The sequence below is a fragment of the Caretta caretta genome, chromosome 24, assembly GCF_965140235.1.
Source record: "Caretta caretta isolate rCarCar2 chromosome 24, rCarCar1.hap1, whole genome shotgun sequence".
NCBI lineage: Eukaryota > Metazoa > Chordata > Testudines > Cheloniidae > Caretta > Caretta caretta.
The window spans coordinates 9,698,081-9,721,548 of NC_134229.1; the positions used below are offsets into that span (position 1 = coordinate 9,698,081).

General features: G+C 58.2%; 1 protein-coding gene across 4 annotated transcripts in view; it reads left to right on the forward strand.

Annotated features, from left to right (window-relative positions):
* SEMA6C (semaphorin 6C) overlaps window positions 1-12,425 on the forward strand; it is an 88,910-nt gene extending 76,485 nt beyond the window's left edge. For all 4 annotated transcript variants that reach the window (XM_048828607.2, XM_048828606.2, XM_048828608.2 and 1 more), the window contains one exon: window positions 10,266-12,425. In XM_048828607.2, coding sequence (XP_048684564.2) covers window positions 10,266-11,455 — 1,190 coding nt within the window. In that variant the 3' untranslated portion in view covers window positions 11,456-12,425. The remainder of the gene's footprint in view (window positions 1-10,265) is intronic.
* Window positions 12,426-23,468: the final 11,043 nt, after the last annotated feature.

The window sequence follows — 23,468 nt, forward strand, 5'->3', positions numbered from 1 at the left end:
GGGGCGTGCGCACAGGGTGCTGGGGGGGGGCGTGTGCGCACAGGGTGCTGGGGGGGACGTGTGCACAGGGTGCAGGGGGGGCGTGCGCACAGGGTGCTGGGGGGGCGTGCGCACAGGGTACTGTGTGGGGGGGGTGTGCGCACAGGGTGCTGGGGGGCGTGCGCACAGGGTACTGTGTGGGGGGGGTGCGCACAGGGTGCTGGGGGGGAGTGCGCACAGGGTGCTGGGGGGGGGCGTGCGCACAGGGTACTGTGGGGGGGGCGTGCGCACAGGGTGCTGGGGGGGGCGTGCGCACAGGGTACTGTGTGGGGCGGGTGTGCGCACAGGGTGCTGGGGGGGCGTGCGCACAGGGTGCTGGGGGGCGTGCGCACAGGGTGCTGTGGGGGGACGTGCGCACAGGGTGCTGGGGGGGCGTGCGCACAGGGTGCTGGGGGGGGCATGCGCACAGGGTACTGTGGGGGGGGGCGTGCGCACAGGGTGCTGGGGGGGGGCGTGCGCACAGGGTGCTGTGTGGGGCGGGTGTGCGCACAGGGTGCAGGGGGGGCATGCGCACAGGGTACTGTGTGGGGGGGGTGCGCACAGGGTGCTGTGGGGGGCGTGCGCACAGGGTGCTGGGGGGGGCGTGTGCGCACAGGGTGCTGGGGGGGACGTGTGCACAGGGTGCAGGGGGGGCGTGCGCACAGGGTGCTGGGGGGGCGTGCGCACAGGGTACTGTGTGGGGGGGGTGTGCGCACAGGGTGCTGGGGGGACGTGCGCACAGGGTGCTGGGGGGGCGTGCGCACAGGGTGCTGGGGGGGGCGTGCGCACAGGGTACTGTGGGGGGGGCGTGCGCACAGGGTGCTGTGGGGGGACGTGCGCACAGGGTGCTGGGGGGCGTGCGCACAGGGTGCTGGGGGGGGCATGCGCACAGGGTACTGTGGGGGGGGCGTGCGCACAGGGTGCTGGGGGGGCGTGCGCACAGGGTGCTGGGGGGGACGTGCGCACAGGGTGCAGGGGGGGCGTGCGCACAGGGTGCTGGGGGGGCGTGCGCACAGGGTGCTGGGGGGGCGTGCACACAGGGTACTGTGTGGGGGGGGTGTGCGCACAGGATGCTGGGGGGGGCGTGCGCACAGGGTACTGTGGGGGGGGGTGTGCGCACAGGGTGCTGGGGGGGGGCGTGCGCACAGGGTGCTGGGGGGGGCATGCGCACAGGGTACTGTGGGGGGGGCGTGCGCACAGGGTACTGTGGGGGGGGCGTGCGCACAGGGTGCTGGGGGGGGACGTGCGCACAGGGTGCAGGGGGGGCGTGCGCACAGGGTGCAGGGGGGGCGTGCGCACAGGGTGCTGTGGGGGGGCCGTGCGAACAGGGTACTGTGTGGGGCGGGTGTGCGCACAGGGTGCTGTGGGGGGGGCGTGCGCACAGGGTACTGTGGGGGGGGCGTGCGCACAGGGTGCTGGGGGGGGCGTGCGCACAGGGTGCTGGGGGGGCGTGCGCACAGGGTACTGTGTGTGGGGGGCGTGCGCACAGGGTGCTGGGGGGGCGTGCGCACAGGGTACTGTGTGTGGGGGGACGTGCGCACAGGGTGCTGTGTGTGTGTGTGTGTCGGTGGGAGGGGTGCACAGGTGTGGTGAGAGGTGCGTACGTGTGTGTGTCACGGAGCGGCTCATCCTTAGCTCGTCTCCCCTCGATCCCCCAGGCCACACGCAGCAGAGCCAGTGTCATGATGGGGAAACAGGCGCAAAGAGGGGCCGGGACTTGGCCAGGGTCCCAGAGGGAATCAGTAACAGAACCAGTCCCACACCCTGTCCCCAGCACAAGTCAGGACTCCTGGGTGCTGTTCCAGGTGCTGGGTGGGAGGTGGTTAGAACAGGAGACGGCCCGGTGTCCATGCTGCCGTCGGTGGGACCTTTGGCCCCGCTACCCCAGTGTCCTGCCCTCTGCCATCAGAGCGACCGCTTGGCACTTGCTGCTGCTCTCTTAGTGCCAACAGGGAAGGAGCCATCAGGATTCGGGTCCTGGGGCTGGGAGTTGTGCTGCACAGACAGATCCGCAGCTGGTAAAGACTGGGGTAGCTCCTCTGAAGTCCAGTCCCTCACCCCCCTCTAGGCATTGGGCTGCACCTCCCCCCACCAGAGCCTGGGAGAGAACCCAGGAGTCCTGACGCCCGCTCTAACCACTAACCCAACGCAGGGACCCAGAGCAGAACCCAGGAGTCCTGACACCCGCTCTAACCACTAACCCAACGCAGGGACCCAGAGCAGAACCCAGGAGTCCTGAGTCTGCTCTAACCACTAACCCAACGCAGGGACCCAAAGCAGAACCCAGGAGTCCTGCCGCTGTAACCACTAACCCAACACAGGGACCCAGAGCAGAACCCAGGAGTCCTGCCGCTCTAACCACTAACCGAACACAGGGACCCAAAGCAGAACCCAGGAGTCCTGCCGCCCTAACCACTAACCCAACGCAGGGACCCAGAGCAGAACCCAGGAGTCCTGCCGCTCTAACCACTAACCGAACACAGGGACCCAGAGCAGAACCCAGGAGTCCTGACACCCACTCTAACCACTAACCCAACGCAGGGACCCAGAGCAGAACCCAGGCGTCCTGACACCCACTCTAACCACTAACCCAATGCAGGGACCCAGAGCAGAACCCAGGAGTCCTGCCGCTCTAACCACTAACCGAACACAGGGACCCAGAGCAGAACCCAGGCGTCCTGACACCCACTCTAACCACTAACCCAACGCAGGGACCCAGAGCAGAACCCAGGCATCCTGACACCCACTCTAACCACTAACCCAATGCAGGGACCCAGAGCAGAACCCAGGAGTCCTGACACCCACTCTAACCACTAACCCAAGGCAGGGACCCAGAGCAGAACCCAGGCGTCCTGACCCGAAGGCGGGGGAGCTCTGATGTCTTCCCCCACCTGAGGCTTGTGGTACGACAGGCTCCAGGGCTCTCAGTCCATCCCTCGTGCCCCACGCAGAACTCGCCTGCCGAAGACAAGAAAATGAGTCCAACCCTTTGGAGAGGGGAGGCACAGATGCCCTTTGCCTGGGAGACAGCTGAAGGGCCAGAGCCGAAATGGCTTTTAAAAGCCAAGCCATTTGGGGCATTAGGACTAATGTCTGTTTAAAAAAAAACCAGCCAGACACACGCCAAGCTATGAAAACAAAGCCAAGCAGCGAGAGACGTTGCTGCTCCTGGCAGGAGGGAAGGCAAGAAAATAGCCGTCAAATTGCAGCGAGCGCTCGGAAGAGGGCTCTGGAGTGAGCGGAAATGGGTCGCAAAAAGCAGCCAGATTATCTTCTCCGCCCGATGCAAATGAAAGGCTTGTATCAGCACTGGCACCAGGATGGGCAGGGGGAAGGACCACAGATTGCTGGCAGCTCCGAGCCCTGGATAGAGCCACCGACCCAGCAGGGTACTGGAGGATCAGAGGGGATGATTTCAGGGGACCCTCCCCCATCTCCCAGAAAAAACGGCTCATCACACACGCCCCTTATATATACTGCCTGGAAAAATCAGTGGCGAGGCTGTGGTCTAATGGTTAGAGCACGGGACTGGGATGCAGGACTCCTGGGTTCAATTGGCTCTGGGAGGGGAGTCTTCACTTGTGGTTAGAGCTGATAAATGGCAGTCACGAGTCATGGTGTCTGTTCACAGGGAGGCAGTGGTCTCTAGTGGTTAGAGCAGAAGGGGCTGGGAGTTGGGACTCCTTGGTTCTAGTCTTGGTTCTGGGAGAGGAGTATGGTCTAGTGGTTAGAGCAGGGGACGGGGAGCCAAGACACCTGGATTCTCTTTCTGACTGCTGCAAAGGGCTTGTCTGTATGGGAAAGTTATACCAATATGAGATAAGATGAGAATTTAAACCACTAGGGAGATACCAGGATAACCTCCCTGAGAAAGCTCTATTTCTTTTCAGCTTGGCATATATCACTTTGGACAGGGATTATGCCAAACCAAAAAAAAAAAAAAAGCCCCTCATATTGGGATAAAACGTCCCCTCGTCAGTTATATATAGCTAGCATGGTTTGAATTCACACCTGGTCTACACATAAAATGCAGGTCGACATAGCTGCATCGCTCAGGGGTGTGAAAAATTCACAGTCCTCCGCTCCGAGGCTGTGCCAGCCTAACCCCCGGCCTAGACGCGGCTAGGTCAGTGGACGGATGCGTCAGTCAACTAGCTACCGCCGCTCAGGGAAGTGGTGTTCGTACGGCAACGGGGAAGCCCCGTCTGCCACTGCAGGAAGCGTCCCCACTATGGTGCTACAGCGGCATCGCTGGGCCGTGCTAGCATCCGTCATATGGACGAGTCCTGACACCGGGATAACGTTCCCCTGTGAACAAGTCCTGACTCCGTGTGTGGTCTGGTCTCTGCCTCCCTCTGCACGTTCGCTTCCCCGGCCATCAAGGGTGGGAAATGGGACGCATCCGTCCCGGGTGTAAGCCAGGGACCGAGCAGAGATCTGACTGTGACCCTGGATGCCTGTCCCTCGCAGGGCGCCCGTGAGGCTGAATTCATGTGAGCAGGGACTGGCAGGGCCAAAGCAGCAGGTTGAGCAGTTCTGCGTGGGCACGGCATCTGACCCCTGCTAAGTCAGCGGGGCGGGAGCTCTGAGGGGGGTGTCCCAGTGTATTGTCACTCGCGTGACCTTCTAACCAGGAGTCAGTCGAGGACCATCTGTTGTCACTGTTCCCAGAGCCAGGTGAAGAGAGCGGCTCCTGGTGAGCCTTCCCCAGCGCGGAACCTGTCCCCAACTCAAGGGCCTTCTGCAGCAAAAGGAGGAGGGTGTTTGGTGCCATTCTAGGGAGACTGAGCAGAGGCCAGGGTTGTTAATAACCAAAATCTCTCAAAGCCTCTGAGAGTGACTTTACTGCTACAGTTCTTACTTCAGCCTCCTCTGACATGCAGCCACCTCTGGGGTGGAACACAGCAGCTGTTTATAAAGGCCCAGTCACTCACCATTAACATGCAGCCACCTCTGGGGGGGGAACACAGCAGCTGTTTAACAGCCCCGCAGACCAGGCTGGGACACAGAAGAGAACGTGCAGGGGTAGGGTAGACAGTAATTACGCAGGTTAGCATTCAGGCTGGAGAGGGGGGTTAACCCCCTGACACTAGCTGAAAGTGCCTCAGGATCGTCACCAGCCACAAAGGGTTATGCCTCCCCTGAAATACTGCAGCTCCCTGGACACTGGGGTCAGCACCCCCCTTGTATCCACCAGGCTCTTTGCTGGGGGGGGGGTCTCTCCTCCAAGCTCCAACCTCCCCAGCCCTGCGGAGCCAGGACCGCAGCGCAAGGCAGCTCAATGCCAGCCCCTGCCCTCCAGATGAGCCAGCCACTTTCCATCAGCAGCACTTCCGCCGCCTTGCTTCCATTGCCCAGGGTTACTCATTGCTCTGCCTTGAGCCGTAATGGATGAGGGAATGAGACGGGAGCCGAGCTCCCCCATCACCCTTCTGCTAAACGCGGGCGCCCCAGAGCCCTTCGCCTGCCCCATGGAGTTTATCGGGAGGGGTGTCAAGGAAGGGGGAGCTTAGACATGAGCCTGATGCCCAGACTGTAACGTCCAGTCTGAGGCACCAGTTCCACCGGCTCGCTACATTTCCCTGCCCAGCCACGCAGCCCCCGTGGCTTCCCCGGTTAGCCGTGCTGGGACAGGCTCCGCGGCGCAGATGGACGGCACCAGCTCCCCTGTGCGCGAGCAAAGGGGCCTGCCCTGGGAAATAAATCAGAGATGGAAATGGCAGGTCCCAGGGCAGACCAGGGTGCCCCATACCGCAGCCTCGGATAGCCAAAGGCGCCTAAGGCAACCACAGTATCACCCCCCCCCCCCCGCCCCCTCATACCGCAGCCTCGGATAGCCAAGTGTGCCTAAGGCAACCACAGTATTCCCCCCGCGCCCATCCCTATACCTCTCCCTGAGGCTGGACATGTCATTGGGGTCAGATTCTCAGCTGGTGTGAATGGGCATTGCTCCATCGGAGTCAGTGGGCCAGATCCTCAGCTTCTGTAGCACGGTTGGCTCCGATGGAGCGACGCCCATGGACACCAGCTGAGGAACTGGCCCCTTGTGGCACGGGGAGACGAGCTCGGCCCCCTACAGCTCGTCTCTGGCAGGCTGGGGAGACGCTTGCCACACTCATAAAAAAGCATCTTTCGCATGTAAATTGTGCTCTCCCCGCTGGGGGGGGCTGAAGTCCTGACCAGCCAAAGGAGGGGGTTCAGACCCCCAGGGAATTTGAAAGCACAGATTCCCTTGAACTTTGGCTGAGTAACAGATTGATTCTGCATAGACGCAGATTTCCTGTGTCGTTAGTCAAGCTCCCATTTTTAACAAAGTCAAGAGGGTCCCTGTGTCCAGCAGTCCTGCCCCTTGCTCCCCACAACGAAATGCAGCGGATTAAAGGGATACGCTGTCTTCTCTTTAAAGGCCTTGCGTGGCCTGGCGTTTGTAAAGCGGGCAGCACGCGGGCGGGAGGGAGGGAGGGCAGTGGAGGGGGGCTATCATAAGCTGGGAGCTGCATCTGTGGTAAGAGCACTTCGCGTGTGCCCCACAGGGACCCAGCTCAATTAACAACTGTGCCGCTTGTGTCTCCCCCTTTGAGCACAGAGCAAACAATAAAGTACAATCCCCTCAAATGAAAGGCATTGGAGCTGCAGGGCTCCTAGGTACCAGTGGGTTAAAAGTCCGTGGTGAAGGGGCTGTGGGATGGATTGTGGACCAGTTCCAGCCTGTGATGTGGCGCTTTGGTGTTTTCCCAGCCAGGGAGCAAATTCCTGCTCGATGGAGCTAAAAAAAAAAAGAAAGGAAGAAAGGAAAAGAAACCCAGTTCTCTTCCAGCCTTCTCCCCTTCCCCCTCTTCAGGGATTTTTAAGATTTACAGCCTCAGCCCAGTGGAAAGGCTGATTTCAGCAGGGGCTGGGCTGGGGGTGTTAACTCCCAAAAGCTCGGGTGCAAAGGAGCTGTTTTGATAGCTTTGCTCTGGGGAGACGTTTGCCTTTGGAAGATGCTGGCTGGACCCAGTTCCGGTCCCCCTTCCCTCCCGGCTGCTTGGATAAAAAAACGACAGATGTCCAACTCTCCTGGCCCGAGTAGAAAGAAATGGTCCGTTTCCATGGATACTTTATTACCCCCCCCTTTTTTTTTTAATGGAAAAAATCATTTTTTCCCTTGACTCAAAGCGTTTTGTACCTGGTCACAATAATCAGCCCCCTCCCGTCTCTTTCATTTCTCACGCCATATGTGAAAAATTCAAGGCATGACTGGGAAGACGGTGCCTTTCTTCCTTACTCCTGTGGTAACATAAAATGCCTCTAGTCTGGCCGAGCTGTGGGAGACCATGCACGACCACATGACTTAGCATCGCGATCCCCCCACAGTTCATCTGAACCCTGCCGGAGCTTGGGAGGAGGAGTCAGGACACCTGGGTTCTATTCCAGGCTTCGAGGAGTAGGGGCCTGGCAGTCGGGACCCTGGAGTTCTGTTCATGGCACTGAGAGGAAGTGTTTTTCTAGTTGTAAGAGCAAGGGAATAAAAGCCAGGACGCCTGGGTTCCTTGCCTGGCTTTGGGAGGGCAGGGGGCCTCGACGTTAGTGTGGGGGTCTGGAATCCAGGACTCCTGGGTTCTACTGGTGGTTCTGGAGGTATGTGGTCTGGCAATTAGAGCCAGGGAGGGAAAGAGGATATTTTTAGGAGACAGAAACATGGATCATGGCTCTTTGTTCTCTTGGTCGACTGACCAGCTGTTGGGTGAGTGTGAGTACTTGGGGTAGGGCCCCCCGATCCTGTGTCATGCACCAGCCCGTCCACATGGGCAACATCCCCCAGGACAGTCGTCATTGCTGCATGGAACGCGTTACTTGCCGCTGTCACCCGCACACGCTTTCCTGCCACAGCCGGCTGACCAGCTCCCCCTGCAGCTCCAATTCCCCAGTGACACAAATGCTTCTCATTTAATTACTAACTGCACGGAGTGTGATGAGTCCCTCGGGGCTGGGGAGGGTGCGTGTGTCTGGGCAGCATGCTGCTCCCGTGCCGTCAGCCTGGCCTGCGCAGAGCCCTTGGTGTCTTGCGCCGTTTCAGGACAGACCTATGCTCATCACATGCTCTTTGGGATAACTGCAAAACAGCACAGCCCTGCCACTGACCCCCATGGCCCCAGCTGGGTCCCCGGGCTCTATTCCCCTACTGCCTTCCCATGGGAATCTCCAGAGTGGCTCAGGACAGGGCTCTGTCTAGCCGCAGTCTCCTCTTGCCCAGGGGCTGGTACCAGCTGCATCAGAGGAAGCTGCCAGGATCCTGCAGCGATGGGAGAACCTGCCCACAGGGAATGCTCCCTCCTGACCCCACGAGTGGTGGCTGGATTATGCTCTCCAGCTTGAGGGTTTCTCCTGCCTCTGAGTCCTGAACCCTCCCTTCCCTAAACCCGTCTTCCCAGCAGGACCCACTTGGGTCTCTCCATAAGCTGCAGGGATGGGACGGGCCCCGTGGCTGCTCCACCAGTCAAAGCCCGCAGGACCCTCCCTGCTGCCCCACTCGCCTTCTCCCGTTGCTACCTGGCACCCCCAGAAAGAGCTAAACCAGCAAAGACCCACAGGGGCCATACAGCCAGCCGGGGGCTCTGGGCAGTTTACACAAAGCGGCCCAACCCAAAGGCCTTGGAAGCCAGTGGACAAATTATGGACAAACTATCCCCATACCCCCCTCTATCTATCTATCTATCTATCTACCCCATACACCCCCTCTAGCTAATCTCTTTTCTCTTATCTCCATGTCTTTCTTGGGGCCCAATGGTGCCCCCTCCTCAGTCCCCCTTGTTGGCCTGATAGCCAGAGGGAGCAGGGTGGGGGAGGGTCCTTTCCCTCTCTCTCCGTGTCTATGTTTCCTGCTCTCACTTTTCGCTAGTTTTCCATTCCTCTGTCTGGTCTTTGTCTCTCTCTCTCTCTTTCTCTGCTGCCAGCTTTCACAATTAGCCATCCGGCAGCCTGATTGCTTTCCCTGCCACTCTGTGCTTTAGGCCACTCATTGCTCTCCGCAGCCGCCTGCCTCCTGGCTGTCTTGGGCTCGGCGGCTCCATTCCCTGTTTGGAGCACGCAGCTTTGAAATTAATCAGCTCCCTCCGTACGGTGCCATTAGAATAAATCCTCAGCGGCTTGCAAAGGGGAGGAAAAGAATAAAGGAGCAGAAACAGCTGCAGCGGCCCAGCTAACGGGATGATTGAATTTCAAGGGATTTTCCCACAGGAAGCCGACACGTTGCCGTCCCTAACTGGAGCAACTGGGGAAGCTGGTGAGGGCCCATCACCTCAGCCTCCACCAGAACCCACTCGGGTTCTTCAGGCCTCCCCCGGCTGCTGTTTTTCATCTTCTCTTGGCAGTATTTCTGCCCCCGCCAGAGGCAGGGACTGTCCTACATCCCCCATGTTCCCACAAGATTTCCATCCATATTGTTTGTGAGCCCAAAGTTCAAAGCAACAACATTCAAGATGTGGAGCAACATCCAAAACTTGAGTCGAGTGCAAGGTTTTGGTGAAGCCAGGGGGAACTGGGTGACAGTATCTGGCCTGTGGCCATACGGGAGGCCCAGCTGCATGATTGAATGTTCCCTTCTGCTCTTAACCCCTCTGAATCTATGACCTTCAGATGCTCATCTGAACCCACCGCCTGAATCTCCTCTTCATTATATCACTGTGACTCTATTGACTTTAAAGAAGTTGCTCCCAAATGAGGCCTTCAGGTGGCCTTCTTGGCATGCCCATCACTAGAAATAATAACCCCCTCCCTCTCCCACCCTGGGCACCCTTGGAGTTTCGCACTGGCTCTGCGCTGGCATAGCTTTCCATGCGGGACAGGAGCCACTGGGCCAGATTTCATCCCTGGGCAAAATCAAAGGAGTTAGTTCCCGCGGGAATCTTCCATGTTGCACCTTCATTGACTCCATGCTGGCCATCCGATTCCATTCCCCATCCCATGTCATTGCCCCTTTCTGCAGTCCCAGAGATTATTCAGCAGGAGCACAAATTTGGCGATTTCCTTGGCTTGTCCCTATTTCATTGTGAACAGAAAACAAAAGAGGAAAGGCGCTGTGAGCTAAAGTCTCCATCCTCTCCAAAATGGGCCCCGACCTGGGAAGGGTATTTCACTCAGCTCCAGCCCACAAAAAGGACATTCCCGCCCCAGCCAATTCTTCTGAGACTCTTGAGGATGTTGCTGGATCGATGGGTTAACCTCCCATCTAACTCTCTCTTTCTGTGCGTGTGTTGTGTTTCTAGGCGTGCGGCAGGACTCCGAAGACAAAGACAGCTCCAAGAGCGTCCATTTCACCTTCCTCATCGGCTGCGTCTTTGTGGCATTCGTCCTTGGGGCCTTCTTTTCCGGCTTGCTCGTCTCCTGCTACTGCAGCCACGTGTTGCAGAAGAGCAAGCACGTCAGCAAGGACCCTGAGAACACGATCCAGCGCCCCCTGTCCCTGCGGAGCTTGGCTAAGATGAACGGGCTGCTGGACAACCCGTCCAAGGATGGGCTGACGGAAGCCTCCTCTCCGAAACTGTACACCACGCTGCTGCCCAGTGAGAAGGAGCTGCACAACGGGACAGGCAAGGCCGGCGTGAAGGAGCACCCGGAGCTGTCTGGTTTGCCCACACCCGAGTCCACCCCGGAGCTGCCCATGAAGGCCATCAGGAACCAATGGGAGAAGAACCAGAACTGCAACAATGCCAAGGAGTCGCAGGGCAAGGGCCAGCTGTTCCCCGGCCCCGTCTCCGGTGCCCAGGTCTTCCAGTTCCCTGGCGCCATGGTGCTGCCTAGCAGCCTCCAGGGCTACAACCCGTCGCTGGCCGGCTCCCCAGAAGAAAAGAAGATCCCCAACGCGGACCGGGCGCTGGTGCGCCACTCCCAGTGCTACCTGCCCAAAGGGGTGGAGGTGACGACGTTGGAGGACCTGCTGACACACCTCCACGAGGCGAGCGGCTCCCCGAAGAAGCTGCTGAGCCACCAGCCGGCCATCAGCCCCCACGCGGCCGTGTCCTTCGCCAACAGGGTGCAGCCCAAGATCCCGGACACCGAGAGCGCCCCCTATTACAGCTCCTCCACCCTCCCCAGGGACAGCTTGCCCCGGAGGTTGGACGTCCCCCCCGGCGTCACGCCGCAGTCCTGCCTGGAGAAGCAGAGGCCCTCGCTGTGCTCGGCACAGAAGCTGATGAACCTAGCGGTGGGCGGGGGGCTGATCTCCCGGCAGCCAAGCCTGAGCCGGGCAGTCCGGCAGCACCCGCCCCCCGCGCTCCTGACCCGCATGCACTCCACGGGCACCCAGGTGCCCCTCGAAGGGCCCGGCCTCTTCCAGAGCTCACTGCCCAGGCCTGGCGGCATCAAGAGATCGGCCTCCATGAAGCCCGACGTGCCCCCCAAGCTGCTCTTCATGCCCTCGTCCCCCATCAAGCCGGCCGCCCAGTTCAACTACTGACCCCGCCAGCATGAGCCGGGGGGGGGGCACTGCTTGCCGGCTCCCCCTGAGCCCCCGTCCGCTCCGGGGTGGGGGACGGGAGAACAATCAGCAGCGGCCGGGCAAATGGCCCCGCCTTCGGCCCCCTGGATTTGTAGTTTTGCCTCTAAAAGAGCATGTTTTTTTAACATGCATTCAGCACACGTCCCCTCCTAACGCCCGAGCAAAGGGGCTTCAAGACCATGGGGCGGGCGGAGAACACGTCCCCCGGGTCCCCTGCCACCACATCCACCCCCCATGAAAAGCTGCAGGGGGGGCGACGCTGTCAACCAGCTGCCTCTTCTCCCGCTCGGCCTGTTACGATTTGCGGGGAGGCAGGGCTGGTGGCGCCCCGAGAGACACGAGCGCCTCCTTGCCATCGCCTGCGGCTTGCCAGGGCCCGAGGGAACGGAAGCCAGGCCAGCCTGCCGCGCCCCAGCTCCATGAAGCCCCCGGTAACCTGCCGCTCGCTGGTTTTATTTATTAGACAAAACTCATTTAAACGCCCAGGCCCCGTTGTAGCATCAGCCCGTGCTGGAGCCAGTGGTTTGACACCCGGCGGCGTTAACGTTGCAGCGAGGCCGACTGCATCCCATCACTGCGGCCAGGCAGATTTCAGAGCCCTCAGCCCGTCATGGGGCAAAAATCAATTGGGGGGGAGCTCAGAGAGCTCCCAACCCGGACAGCGACTTGACAGGGTTGCAGGGGGCTGGGAAGCCTCAGCCAGATGGCCCTACGAGCCTTGTGGAATATATATATAAACACTGTACATAGCTATAAATATATATATCTATCTTTCAAGGTAACTTCACATAAGAGAAGTCAAATTTATCCTACCGTGTAGGAGAGCGAACTGTGCACAAGCCAATGGTGCTGCAGCCATGTACATGCGGTGTCGGGACAGACACAGCCCACGCTGATGCCTGAATTATAGCATCTCGTCATGCCCTGAGTCTTGGGTGGTTTTTTGGGTGCGGGTGGACAGGGTCAGTTACCCTCCAGTGTGCTTTGTACCAGAGCGTCCAAAACAGGAGTTGGCCCCGCCAGAGAGCGCCAGGGTTCAGGCTGGCGTCTGACCCGCCGGATAAGTGCAGGGGGGATGTGTGGTGGGGAGTCTCAATGGGGGTCCGGGTCTGATCCATCTCACTCCCCCCACGGGAGTCCGGGTCTGATCCATCTCACTCCCCCCATTGGGGTCCGGGTCTGGTCCATCTCACTCCCGCCCCCATTGGGGTCCAGGTCTAATCCATCTCACTCCCCCCACACGGGTCTGGGTCTGATCCATCTCACTCCCCCACACTGGGGTCCGGGTCTGCTCCATCTCACCCCCCCATGGGGGTCTGGGTCCGAACCATCTCACTCCCCCCACTAGGGTCTGGGTCTGATCCATCTCATTCCGCCCACTGGGGTATGGGTCTGATCCATCTCACTCCCCCCACTGGGGTATGGGTCTGATTCATCTCACTCCCTGCTCCCCCCCCTGCACCGGGGTACAGATCTGATCCATCTCACTCCTCCCACTGGAGTACGGGTCTGATCCATCTCACACACACACACACCCTGCGATATGGTCTGATCTATCTGACCACCAGCTGCACAGGGATGTGGCTCTGGTCCAAAGCCCAGGTCAATGAGAGGCTTCCCATCACCTCCAGCCTGCTTTGGATCCAGCCCCAAAAGCTAGAATTTCAGATGTGTCAGCACCCAGCCACCCGCACTGAGAACAATGGAGTATCACACACACACACTACTATTGAGAACAATGGCTTATCCTTCCCCCCTGCCTGTAGAGAACAACGGCTAACTTGGCATAGAAAACAATGGCAAATCCTCCCCACGCCAGCACCGAGAACAATGGGAGCGGAGCACTCTTGGAAATCTGGCCCTGCACAAGGTACTGGGCTGGCAAGAACCAGGCCATGGGAGCACTCGGCTTGGCCCAGCTTCAATCACAGGTAGGAACTGAAACCTGAACCATGGGCGCGCTCCGATTTTGGCTGAAGTCAGTTGGGAGCAGGGTTAATTTACACAGAAATGAACCCCCCTCTTCCCAGAATCAGAGTGAAACCAGCTTGACTGGCCCGGTGCAGGCTCCTGGTGTTTAGCCTGCTCTTCAGGCCCAGGGGAGCGCCACTGAATTCGAGAGCGTTAACCAGCGCGAATGAGTCTCAGCCCAGTGGAGTCACGGCAGATTCACGCGGAGTGCAGAAGCCAGCCAGTGATTTTAAAGCAGAGCGCGTGGGGGCGGAAGGGGAACCGTGCCGGTGAGTGACTCCCAGTGGGCCGTGCTGGAATCCTCAGCAGAACTGGATGTGAAGCAAAGGCCATGTCTTCCGGACAGGGCGCCCGATGCCAACCCAGTGCACCGCTGGAGTGTAAAGAGAACTGAACCTGCAGGAGACCCAAAGGGTCTGTCCCTGTTAAGGGAATGTGGGGCAGTCCCGTCTACACCATAACTAAGTCAGGGGAACCAGGTACAAAGGCAGACAGGAGCTCATCTGGTCCCTCTACCTGGGCTAAATGCTTAGCCTGCCTGCGTTAGGGGACCCGGTAAGACCCAGTCTCACTACAGTTTTGTGCCACATAACTCATTGCAGGGTGATGCGCCATTGGTTTTTAATGGCCAGGTGCCTGCAAAGAATGGGGCAGGGATTGCCAAGGGGTATGCTGAGGGGGAAAGCCCCTGTTCCCCGGGAAGGCTGCTGCTTATATTCCCTTGGCATTCCTTCCCAGCATGCACTGCTGCTGAGTCTACAACACCCACCAGTCCTCCTGGACTACAAGTCCCAAGACGCTTTGCCAGCCCCCTGTACCGGCTCACCCCTCAGGGCTAGTCTCTGCGGTGGGTCAGCTGGTCAGTACAGGGCCCATCGACCTCACCTGCAGGGCATGCAGTGGTGGCCAGGTGAGAAAGAAATTACACGCGCACCTGCCTTGGCCTCTGGTGGGGCCAGGCCGCCAAGCTAGAGGGTCGATTGGCCTGCTCCGAGTTCAGCAGCTCTGAGTGCGTGTCATGCCCCGTGTCACGTGCCGCGGTGCGATCCAGCCCAGCACGAGGGTGTGTGCAACCCTCGGTGCCTTAGACGCTCTGCTGCCGCGGCTCACAGCCCGGAGTCCAGCCGCCAGTGCCCCTGTGCAGCCCTGGGTCAGCCCTCTGACCAGCCTGCCTGCAACACGGCCGCCCCGCCCTGGTTTCCACCAGCCTGGGTTATGAATGCACCGTGACCCTAGGGTTTCCAGGCGACCCGTTTCCGACCACAACGCCGGGTCGAAAAGGGACCCTGGCGGCTCTGGTCGGCACTGACAACTGGGCCGTTAAAAGTCTGGTTGGCGGCGCAGGGGCTAAGGCAGGCTCCCTACCTGCCCTGGCTCCATGCTGCTCCATGCTCAGGTCCCACAGGGAGGCTCCACACACTGCCACGGCCCCGATTGCTGGCTCTGCAGCTCCCATTGGCTGGGAACCGTGACCAACGGGAGCTGCCGGGGCGGTGACTATGGGCGCGAGGGCAGCGAGTGGCGTCTCCCTGGCTGCCCCTGCACCTAGGAGCCGCAGGAACCTAGCAGCCACTTTCTGGGAGCCACAGTAAGCACCGCCAGGACCACAGCCCCTCCCACACCCCCACACCCTGCCCCAGCCTGGAGTCCTCTCCCACACCCAAACTCTCTCCTGGAGCCTGCACCCTGTACCCTCTGCCCCGGCCCTGAGCCCCTCCTGCACCCCAAGCCCCTCATCCCCAGCCTCATCCCAGAGCCCGCACCCCCAGCCAGAGCTCTCACCCCCCCAGTACCCCAATTCCCTACCCCAGCCCAGTGAAAGTGAGTGAGGGTGGGGAAGGGTGAGCGACGGAAGGAGGGGGGATGGAGCGATTGGGGGCAGGGCCTCTCAGAAGAGGCTGGGCCTTGGGGAAGGGGTGGGGCAGGGGGCCTTGGGGAAGGGGTGGGGCAGGGATGTTCGGTTTTGTGCGATTAGAAAGCTGGCAACCCTAGGTGACCCCAAAACACTGCCCCCCCCCGTCCTGCATGATCCCCCCCCCCCCCCCGCCACTGTCTGCCCCAAAGCGCCCAGCCCTCTCCTGGAGCACGCTGAGCATTAAGGTCCGTGTGCCTCCTTTCTAAAGATAAAAGCACAGCTTATTCCTGGCCCTGGAGGTAACGAGCCCGTCAACGCACACACAGCACTGGCAGGGGTCGGATTAAATTTACAACACATTTCGTGACAAAAGCTGGAGGTTTGAAGTGAGCCCCAATCCAAGGGATAAAGATAAACCAGTGACAAGCAAATAAAAGTGACGAAGTGGCTGAGACGTCATAAGCTACAGCCTTGGGTCGAGGCAGATTTCCAGCCTAATCCTTTTCCTCCCAGCCATGGCTGACCTCTCCGTCAGGCCCGTGCACAGAAGTGGAATGGGCTGGTTTCTCTTGTCTTCCTAGGTGAACCATCTTTGTCTAAGCAGGTTTCTCACCTCTCGTCAGTGCCTGGGGACTTCAACCCCCCTTTGCTTGAAGGATCCATCTGTCTGGGCTTGCAAGAGCTCTGACCCCTTGCATCTGTCCAGGTGCCCGGATGGCTTCGTATATCGTCCTAAACTCACGGTTTTGTCCCCAGATCCCCTGCTGTTCTCCCCTGCCTGGGGACTTCCCGCCTCCTGCCGATTCGTATATAAATGGGGTTTGCATTGGGGTTGGCCTCACTTTTGTTAATTTCATTGGAGACAGGTAGCAGCTGCCTTCCCTCCTGTCTGGGAGAAATCCTTTGGGTCCAGACCTTACAGTGTAACACCAGTGAGGAGCCATAATTCCTCCCCTAGTGTTAACACAGACATGTTACAATATTCATCACCATTAGCACTCATAAGAGAGCTGACTAGCTACTGCAATCAGTTCATTGACCTGCATGTCATTTGCAATTCTGCCTCCCTGTCTTTATCATCCAGTTAACCACTGCCGTGCGTTCTCAGATGAAGTCCCTTCTCTCCTCCTGGGCAGGGAAGATTTCATGCTCTCCACCCCCGCTGGTGGTGGGTGCATCGTTACCTCCTCCCCTCGTTAGCTTGATGGCTTTGTTTATCTTTTATACCAGTGCCCCATCCTTGTGTCAGCCTGAGCACCAGGCTGCTCAGCCAAGCAAATCCACAGTCCTTTGTCGAGGACAAACCTGTTCTTTGCCTTGACCAGGGCTCGGCCGTCTGGTTTTAAACACGTTCCAATGACATCACAGGGAGAGAATTTTATCTAACGCGGTCACAGAGATTTTTACAATGACAGCATTGACCAGTGTGTGAGCGGTTTTCACATGGTAGCTCACAAGGCAGATTTGGTACAAATAGCCTTGCAGTAGCATGTACAGGGCCGTCCTTAGGATTTCTGGGGCCCTACGCAGCATCATTAAACTGGTTCCCCTTACGCCCGCACAACTGGTGCATTCGGCTCTGGGAATACTGGTGCCCCTATGCCGGTGCATTCGGCTCTGTGAATACGGCCCCTGCCTTCTGCCTAGTAAGGAGACTGCCGCGTGCACTGGATGTGCGGGAGCTGACCCGCTCTTAGCTGCTGTCCTGGTCGTAGGTGCGGACTCCGTGGGTAGGTGCCCACAGGGAAAATTTAGTGGGTGCAGAGCACCCACCAGCACCAAGCTCCCCACGTCTGCCCCTTCCCCAGGTGCCTCTCGCGCATCGGTGCCCACCCTTACTAACTCCTCCCCCTCCCTCCCAGTGCTTCCGGGGCGCAGCAAACAGCTGATTCGCGGTGTTTGAGCTCCGGGAAGGAGAGGAGGAGCAGGGTCGGGGTGCACTCAGGAAAGGAGGCAGGGAAGAGGCGGGGTGGGGGTGGAGCAGGGGCAGGAAGAGTTGGGGCAGGAGCTTGGGGGAAGAGGTGGAGTGGGGTCAGGGCCTGGAGCAGAGCAGGGGGGTCGAGCACTGCCCGGCAAGAAGTCGGAACCTATCGTCTCCGTGGTGCCCCAAATTTTCGGTTGCCCTGTGCAGCCACGTATACTGCATATGCCTAAGGATGGCCCTGAGCGCATAGGGTGTGAAGACGGATGCCTAGGGTAATACCCCATCATCCCCCCCATTCTAATCAGCTTCTATCCGAGCCATACACCCTCAAGGAAAGTATTTGGGGTACAGGCACCTCCAGATCTGCCAACCCAGCCAGTAGGGAGTGGGCTGCACGTGACCATAGGCACTCTGTGCCTCAGTTTCCCGCTCTGAAGAGTGGGGACCGTGGTAGCTCAAGCCCCACGGAGCAGAGCTCTGTGAGTGCTGCTCAGTGTGACCCCAGCCTGCCTTAGCGATGGGTTTTGCCCAGGATGGGGTGTGGGAAGGAAAAGAGCGGTGATCACACCTTCCCAGCCCAAGGTCTGGCTGGGATCCTTTTGTCACCCTGTTTTCAGAAAATCCTCTCCCCAGCGGTGGGCTCTGGGTGATTTGCCGGTCCCATTATGAGCTCCATTCGATCACTTAGCCCAAGGAGGCTGGCACTCCGGAGATCCTACCTGAAATTCCTTCCAAGAGCAGAGAGGTTTTTTAAAAATAAGCATGTGTGTGTGAGCGAGACACAGCGTATCTGATTGGCTGGCCTTGGCTCTACAAGTTAGCCAAAAATTACTGAGCCCGAGCGGGAGCGATTTGTCCGGGCAGCGAATTAGACACTGCAGCGGCAGCCAGCCAGACATACCAAGCCGCATTTGCCCCAGCGATTTAATGGGGATGATTTCCATAGAGAAGGCCCAATGGAGGCAACACAGTCCCATACACCCACACAGCGTGCCCCTCTGCAGCCATGCCCACGGGCTATGGCCCCACCGGTCCAGGGGGGCGCAGTACAGCAGCAGGTTTCAGAGATAACAAATGGGGCGGTTCACACCTCTTGGAGCTGTCGGCTCAGGCTGGCTGCAGACTCAGGCAGGCGTCGGTTACACTCCGGGCATATTTTCTTGGCATCCCCGAGGGCTGGAAACCTATTTAAAAAACCCCAAAACGTTGTGATTCTGCTCTCATCACAGCAGTCCAGGCGCGGACACTCCGGGCCTCAACTCAGCTCCGGCTGGCTCCCAGATCAGTGGGACCAGGTTCACAAGCTGGCCCTGCGGAGGCCTGAGTGCTGCCCTGCACCCCAGCCTCATCTGGGCCTCATTACACATAGGTCCCTTCTCTTTACTCTTTGTGTTAAAGCAGAGGCTACAGGCCTCAGCTGAGATCACGGCATCGGCATGCCAGGCACGTGGGGAGAGGCCGGCCCTGTCCAGACAACCTCAATACAACTGACTTCGGCAGAGCTACCACGGCAATTAACCCCGGCTGAGGAGCTGTCCCAGGGTCTCTCCGTGCCCCAGGGCAGCCTCCTTCCAGGGCCCGATCCTGTGATGGCCGCAGTCATCTGGTGAAGCCAACAGCAGCTGTGCACCGGGGAGGACACAGGAGCAGGGCCCCTCTGGCTTTCCGGTCTGGCCAGCGTTATCCTGGGAGATCCCTTCTGCAGCCAGCGCTGACAGGCCTGGTACAGGCCCTGCTCTGCTGCGGAGCAGGCAGCTAACCCCAGCTCCGTGCTGTGGAGCGAGAAAACCATTCCAGCTCCTCGCAGTCTTTAATGGATTCAGCCTCCCAGCCCCCAGCCCCACCCCCGAGGCAGGGCTATTGTCCCCAGGGGACAGGTGGGGACACTAAGGCACAGAGAGGCTAAGGCTATGTCCGCATTGGGCACTGGTCTCACTCAGGTCTGAGCCCTGGCCCCGCTGCTCAGTCTGACCGTTGTCAGCACGCACCCAGGTCCCAGGATCCTGCTGGGAGCAGGTCAGAGCCCCAGTCCTGCTGTGACTCAGGTCCGAGCCCTGTCATTTCGCAGTGCGGACGCAGAAGGGCTGCGTAGTGCAGGTGTGGACGCGTTTGCTCAGGCTGGGAGACCCGGGTGCAGCAATAGGCCCCTAGCGCGCAGCCGGGGTCTGACAGACCCGGAGCCACAGGGAAGTGTAGACAGACCCAAAGCAACATGCCCAGGTCACGCAGGGGGCCCAGAGCTGAGCAGCGAATTGCACCCGGGTCTCCCAGGGCTCGTGCCCCGCTTGTGGGCCATCCCGCCGCTCCATGTGGCACAGTCCATGCCCACCAGTGGGAATCGACGGCAAACAAACCGTCAGCTGAGCGACGATGGCGTGGAGGGCAGCTGGCCCTGCTCGCAGGGTGACCTCGCTGGAGGCAGAGCAGCAGGGCAGGGGTGCATGCTGCTTTGGGAAGGGGAGGAGCCGCCCGCCCTGCTCTGACAGTTGCAGGAGGGCTGGTGTGGGAGGGCAGACCCATTGCTGAACCCGGCTGTGCCTGAACATAATGCAGTCAGACCACACCCCCTCCGCCCCCCCCAGACCCCAGGCCATGCAGCAGCTGCCTGCAGCCCTCCCTCACCCAGAGTCTGGGACGTCAGCTCAGGGAACATTGCCCCAGGTCTGCAAACAGGCAGTGCGATATAATGGATAGTGCCCTGGCCTGGCACTAAGGTGTCTATTCCTAGCCCTGCTGGTAAGCTTGGGCAAGTCTCTGTGCCTCAGTTTCCCTTCCCACCCTTGTCTACTTAGACTGTGAGTTCATAAGGGCAGTGACTGTCTCTCATGCTGCGTCTGTGCAATGAGTCCCTGATCTCAGCTGGGACCACTAGATGCTATGTTAATATGAACATAAATACCAGACATGTGGCTAAGCACTTGGGCTTCCCAAGCCACCACCTGGAAAGGCAGCTAGCTCTACTTATGGGAAGCACATAAATAACCTGCGGAACCCACTGTTACATGATAAACAAAGAACTGAGCAAGATTTAAAAAGAAAGGAGTGAGAGGCAGGTCCAAAGAAACAGCGGTGACGCTGGCTCGGCTGAGACACATAATCATGAGCTAGGGAATTTGCAGCTGCCCTGAACAGGCTGTGTCTATTATACACACTACAGAAACAAAGTGGCTTCTGTGCAGCTCAAGTTCCAACACTGTCTCCTTTGTTTACCAGGGCTCACACCCTCTACAGCAGACAGAGTCCTCTACTGGCTGAATAATGCATTACATGCAAACCTCTCGTCATCCATCCTCAGGCTTCAGGGCATAAACTGATCCCCAGCAGGAGGTCAGGAAGAAATGTTCCTAACCTGTTTTCTTCTCCCCACTGGGTGTGGAACTCATCTGATCAGTCCAGTCTGCTCTGGGAAATAGTTTCATGGATTTTAAGGCCAGGAATCTGACTCCCTGCATAATACAGGCCACCCATACAAAGCTGGGAGTGGGAAGTCTCCCTGTTTTTGGAAAGGGGAAACTGAGGCACAACATGGGTAAATAATTCACCTGACAAGTCAGAGACAGGAATAGAACCCAGGGGTCCTGCTTCCAGTCTCCTGCTCTGATCTGCAGGCCCCCACCCCTCCCATGGCCTCAGACAGGTGTGCATAACAGTAGCAGTGCCTGACCCAGTGCCAATAGAACTGCACATCCCCACATGGTCAAAGGTGAGGGGTGACTCATCTTCCTCAATACACAATTACACACACAATCCACACACCCCGACACATAGTCACAACTGATATACAATCACAGACACACACAGACACACACACACACAAAATCCACACACCCCACCACACAATCACAACGGATACACAATCACACACCTCCCAAAACATCATCACTCTCACCCACAGTCACGCCCCCAAAACACACATTCAGACACTTAATCGCACCCCAATCCCACCTCCCCGTAGTCATAGCTCCCAACACAAAGGTGCACACCTTGCCCACAAAAGCAGCCTCTCCGTGCAAAGATCCACAGAGAACTGGGGGAAACAATTGATCGTGCAGGTGGAACCAACTAGACAAACGCACAAGGGTCCCACGTTGCAAGGAAGTGAAACACTTTTCTCCGCTGATCATCCAGGCTTTTTCCTGCGTGCCTCATATTTCGAGGGAGCACCCAGAGCCCCTCACTGACATCGCCCCCTTGTGCTGCCCCAAAGAATCGACAGCCCGGGGAGCAGAGGGTGAAACACGACTGCAAGTTGTATTTTCCTTCCCAGCCCCCCATGCAGCTCCCCGCCTCCCCCTGCTCCAATCTGCTTTGGGTTGTTTTCCTAGCAGCGCCGCTAACAAGTGCTATTTATAAAGTCTCCCCCCCCCTTCCCACTATGCCCGAATGCTCTTAGATTTTAAATGGCTTAGTTTAAAATAATAAGAGGAATGTATATACACAGCAGTGCGACTCGCTGGCTAGTGGCCAGGCGACGACAATCGAAAGCAGGTGTCCCTCGCTGGACGGATCGCAGCCAAATAAGGCCAGGAACTGAGCGAGCCTCGCCAATTTCCCCTCTCCTTTCCTGTGGCCAGGGCCAGAGCGGAGGGCTAGATCCTCAGCTGGTGGAAATCAATGCAGCCCTGCTGAGGAGCCCTGCTGATTTACATCAGCTGAGATCTGGCCCAAAACCTCTTGCACGTGTTTGCGCTGGTTGTTCTTTAGCTGTCCAGGCTAATGGGGCTCGTCTGCCCTTCGAGGGCAAAACGGACAGCTACACTGCGCAGGGTGGGTGGTTATTGTAGGGTTGCACCTCAGCACGGGGGCTGAGCCTGTCTGTTTTCGTAGGCTCATCCATCGGTGCGAGGGCTGTGCACGCTGGCTTGTTATCGTCAGACTACTCGCGAGTGCTGGGGCCACAAACGCCGGTTTGTTTTCATAGGGCTGTGCAGCAGCGATGGGGCTGGTTTGTTACTGTAGGGTCAGTCGGCGCAGGGGCCGTGCATGCTGGTTTGTTACTGTAGGGTCATCCGTGTTGCAGGGGCTCGTTATGGGAGGATGCGCTCTAGGGCCAGCAGGGGTATTTTTGCTGCTCCCTTGCTGGAGTCCTGTTTCAAAGGACAGCGGTGGCTCGCCATGCGTCACCTTCGCCTCTTACAGCGTGGCTGATTAATATTCTGTGGCGGGAGGCCCAGCTGTCACAGCTGAGGACTGCAAGTGGAACGAGTGGGCTCTGGAGGATTGGCCTGGGAGCGTCCCGAGTTCATAAATAATCCGGGACTCACTGCTCCTTCTTAAATATTTGAAGCAGAGTTTTTCCAAAGGCAGTTTAAGTGCTCCTTGCATAATTCTGTATTTAATGGCACTTCAGATAAACGAAACGGATTCAAATCCTGGTGTGGGATTCAGAGGGACTGGCAAAGGAACAGCCTCAAACCAAGAAACCACCCCATCAGTGTAGCTAGGCCTAGGTAAATGCTGGTTTGTTATTGTAGGGTCTCCTGCTCAGTCTGGCTTTATTGCAGGGTAAAAATTGTCCCAATGTGCCCAAGCCCCATTTTCAAAAATAACTAAGGCCAAGATACTCCAAGGTGTGCAGTTTCCCTATTCCCACTGATTTCGCTGGGTGTTAAGCTCCTAAATACACAGGAGTTAGACACCTAAATACCTTGGAGGAACTTGGCCTTAGTACTTTTGAAAGTGAGACTTAGGCACTTTGGCAAATGTGACCCAGTCTGGTGACTAGGCCACTGGACTGGGAGTCAGGACACCTGGGTTCTGAGCTACAGTTTCCCACTAGATCTGCCCCACGCAACTGTCCATTTTCATTCAAATTTTCAATTTGCTGAGAAGGGCAAATTCAACCGAACAGCATCGTGCTGAATCCACATTGCCAGCCCCAGCACGGTTTCGTCTGCCGTTCATTTGGCTCTTTGGCCGTGGCAAACCATTGGTTTAACCATTGCACTTGCGGGAGTTTTAGATTCTTTTCATCCACCTTTTCCAGTGGAAGAGCAGGGAGCTTAGAATCGGGACAGGAAACAATTTTTTACACTTTTTTTGAACTGAAAAAAGCGAGAAGAAGAAGATGCCAAGGCCGGAAGGGACCACTGTGCTCATCTCGTCTGACCTCCTATGTAACCCAAGCCAGAGACCTGCCCCCAAATAATTCTAGAGTGTAAAACGGCCACTGGGAGCTACTTTCTCTCCTTTTCATAACTTCTCCCAACCATTCTGCAGTG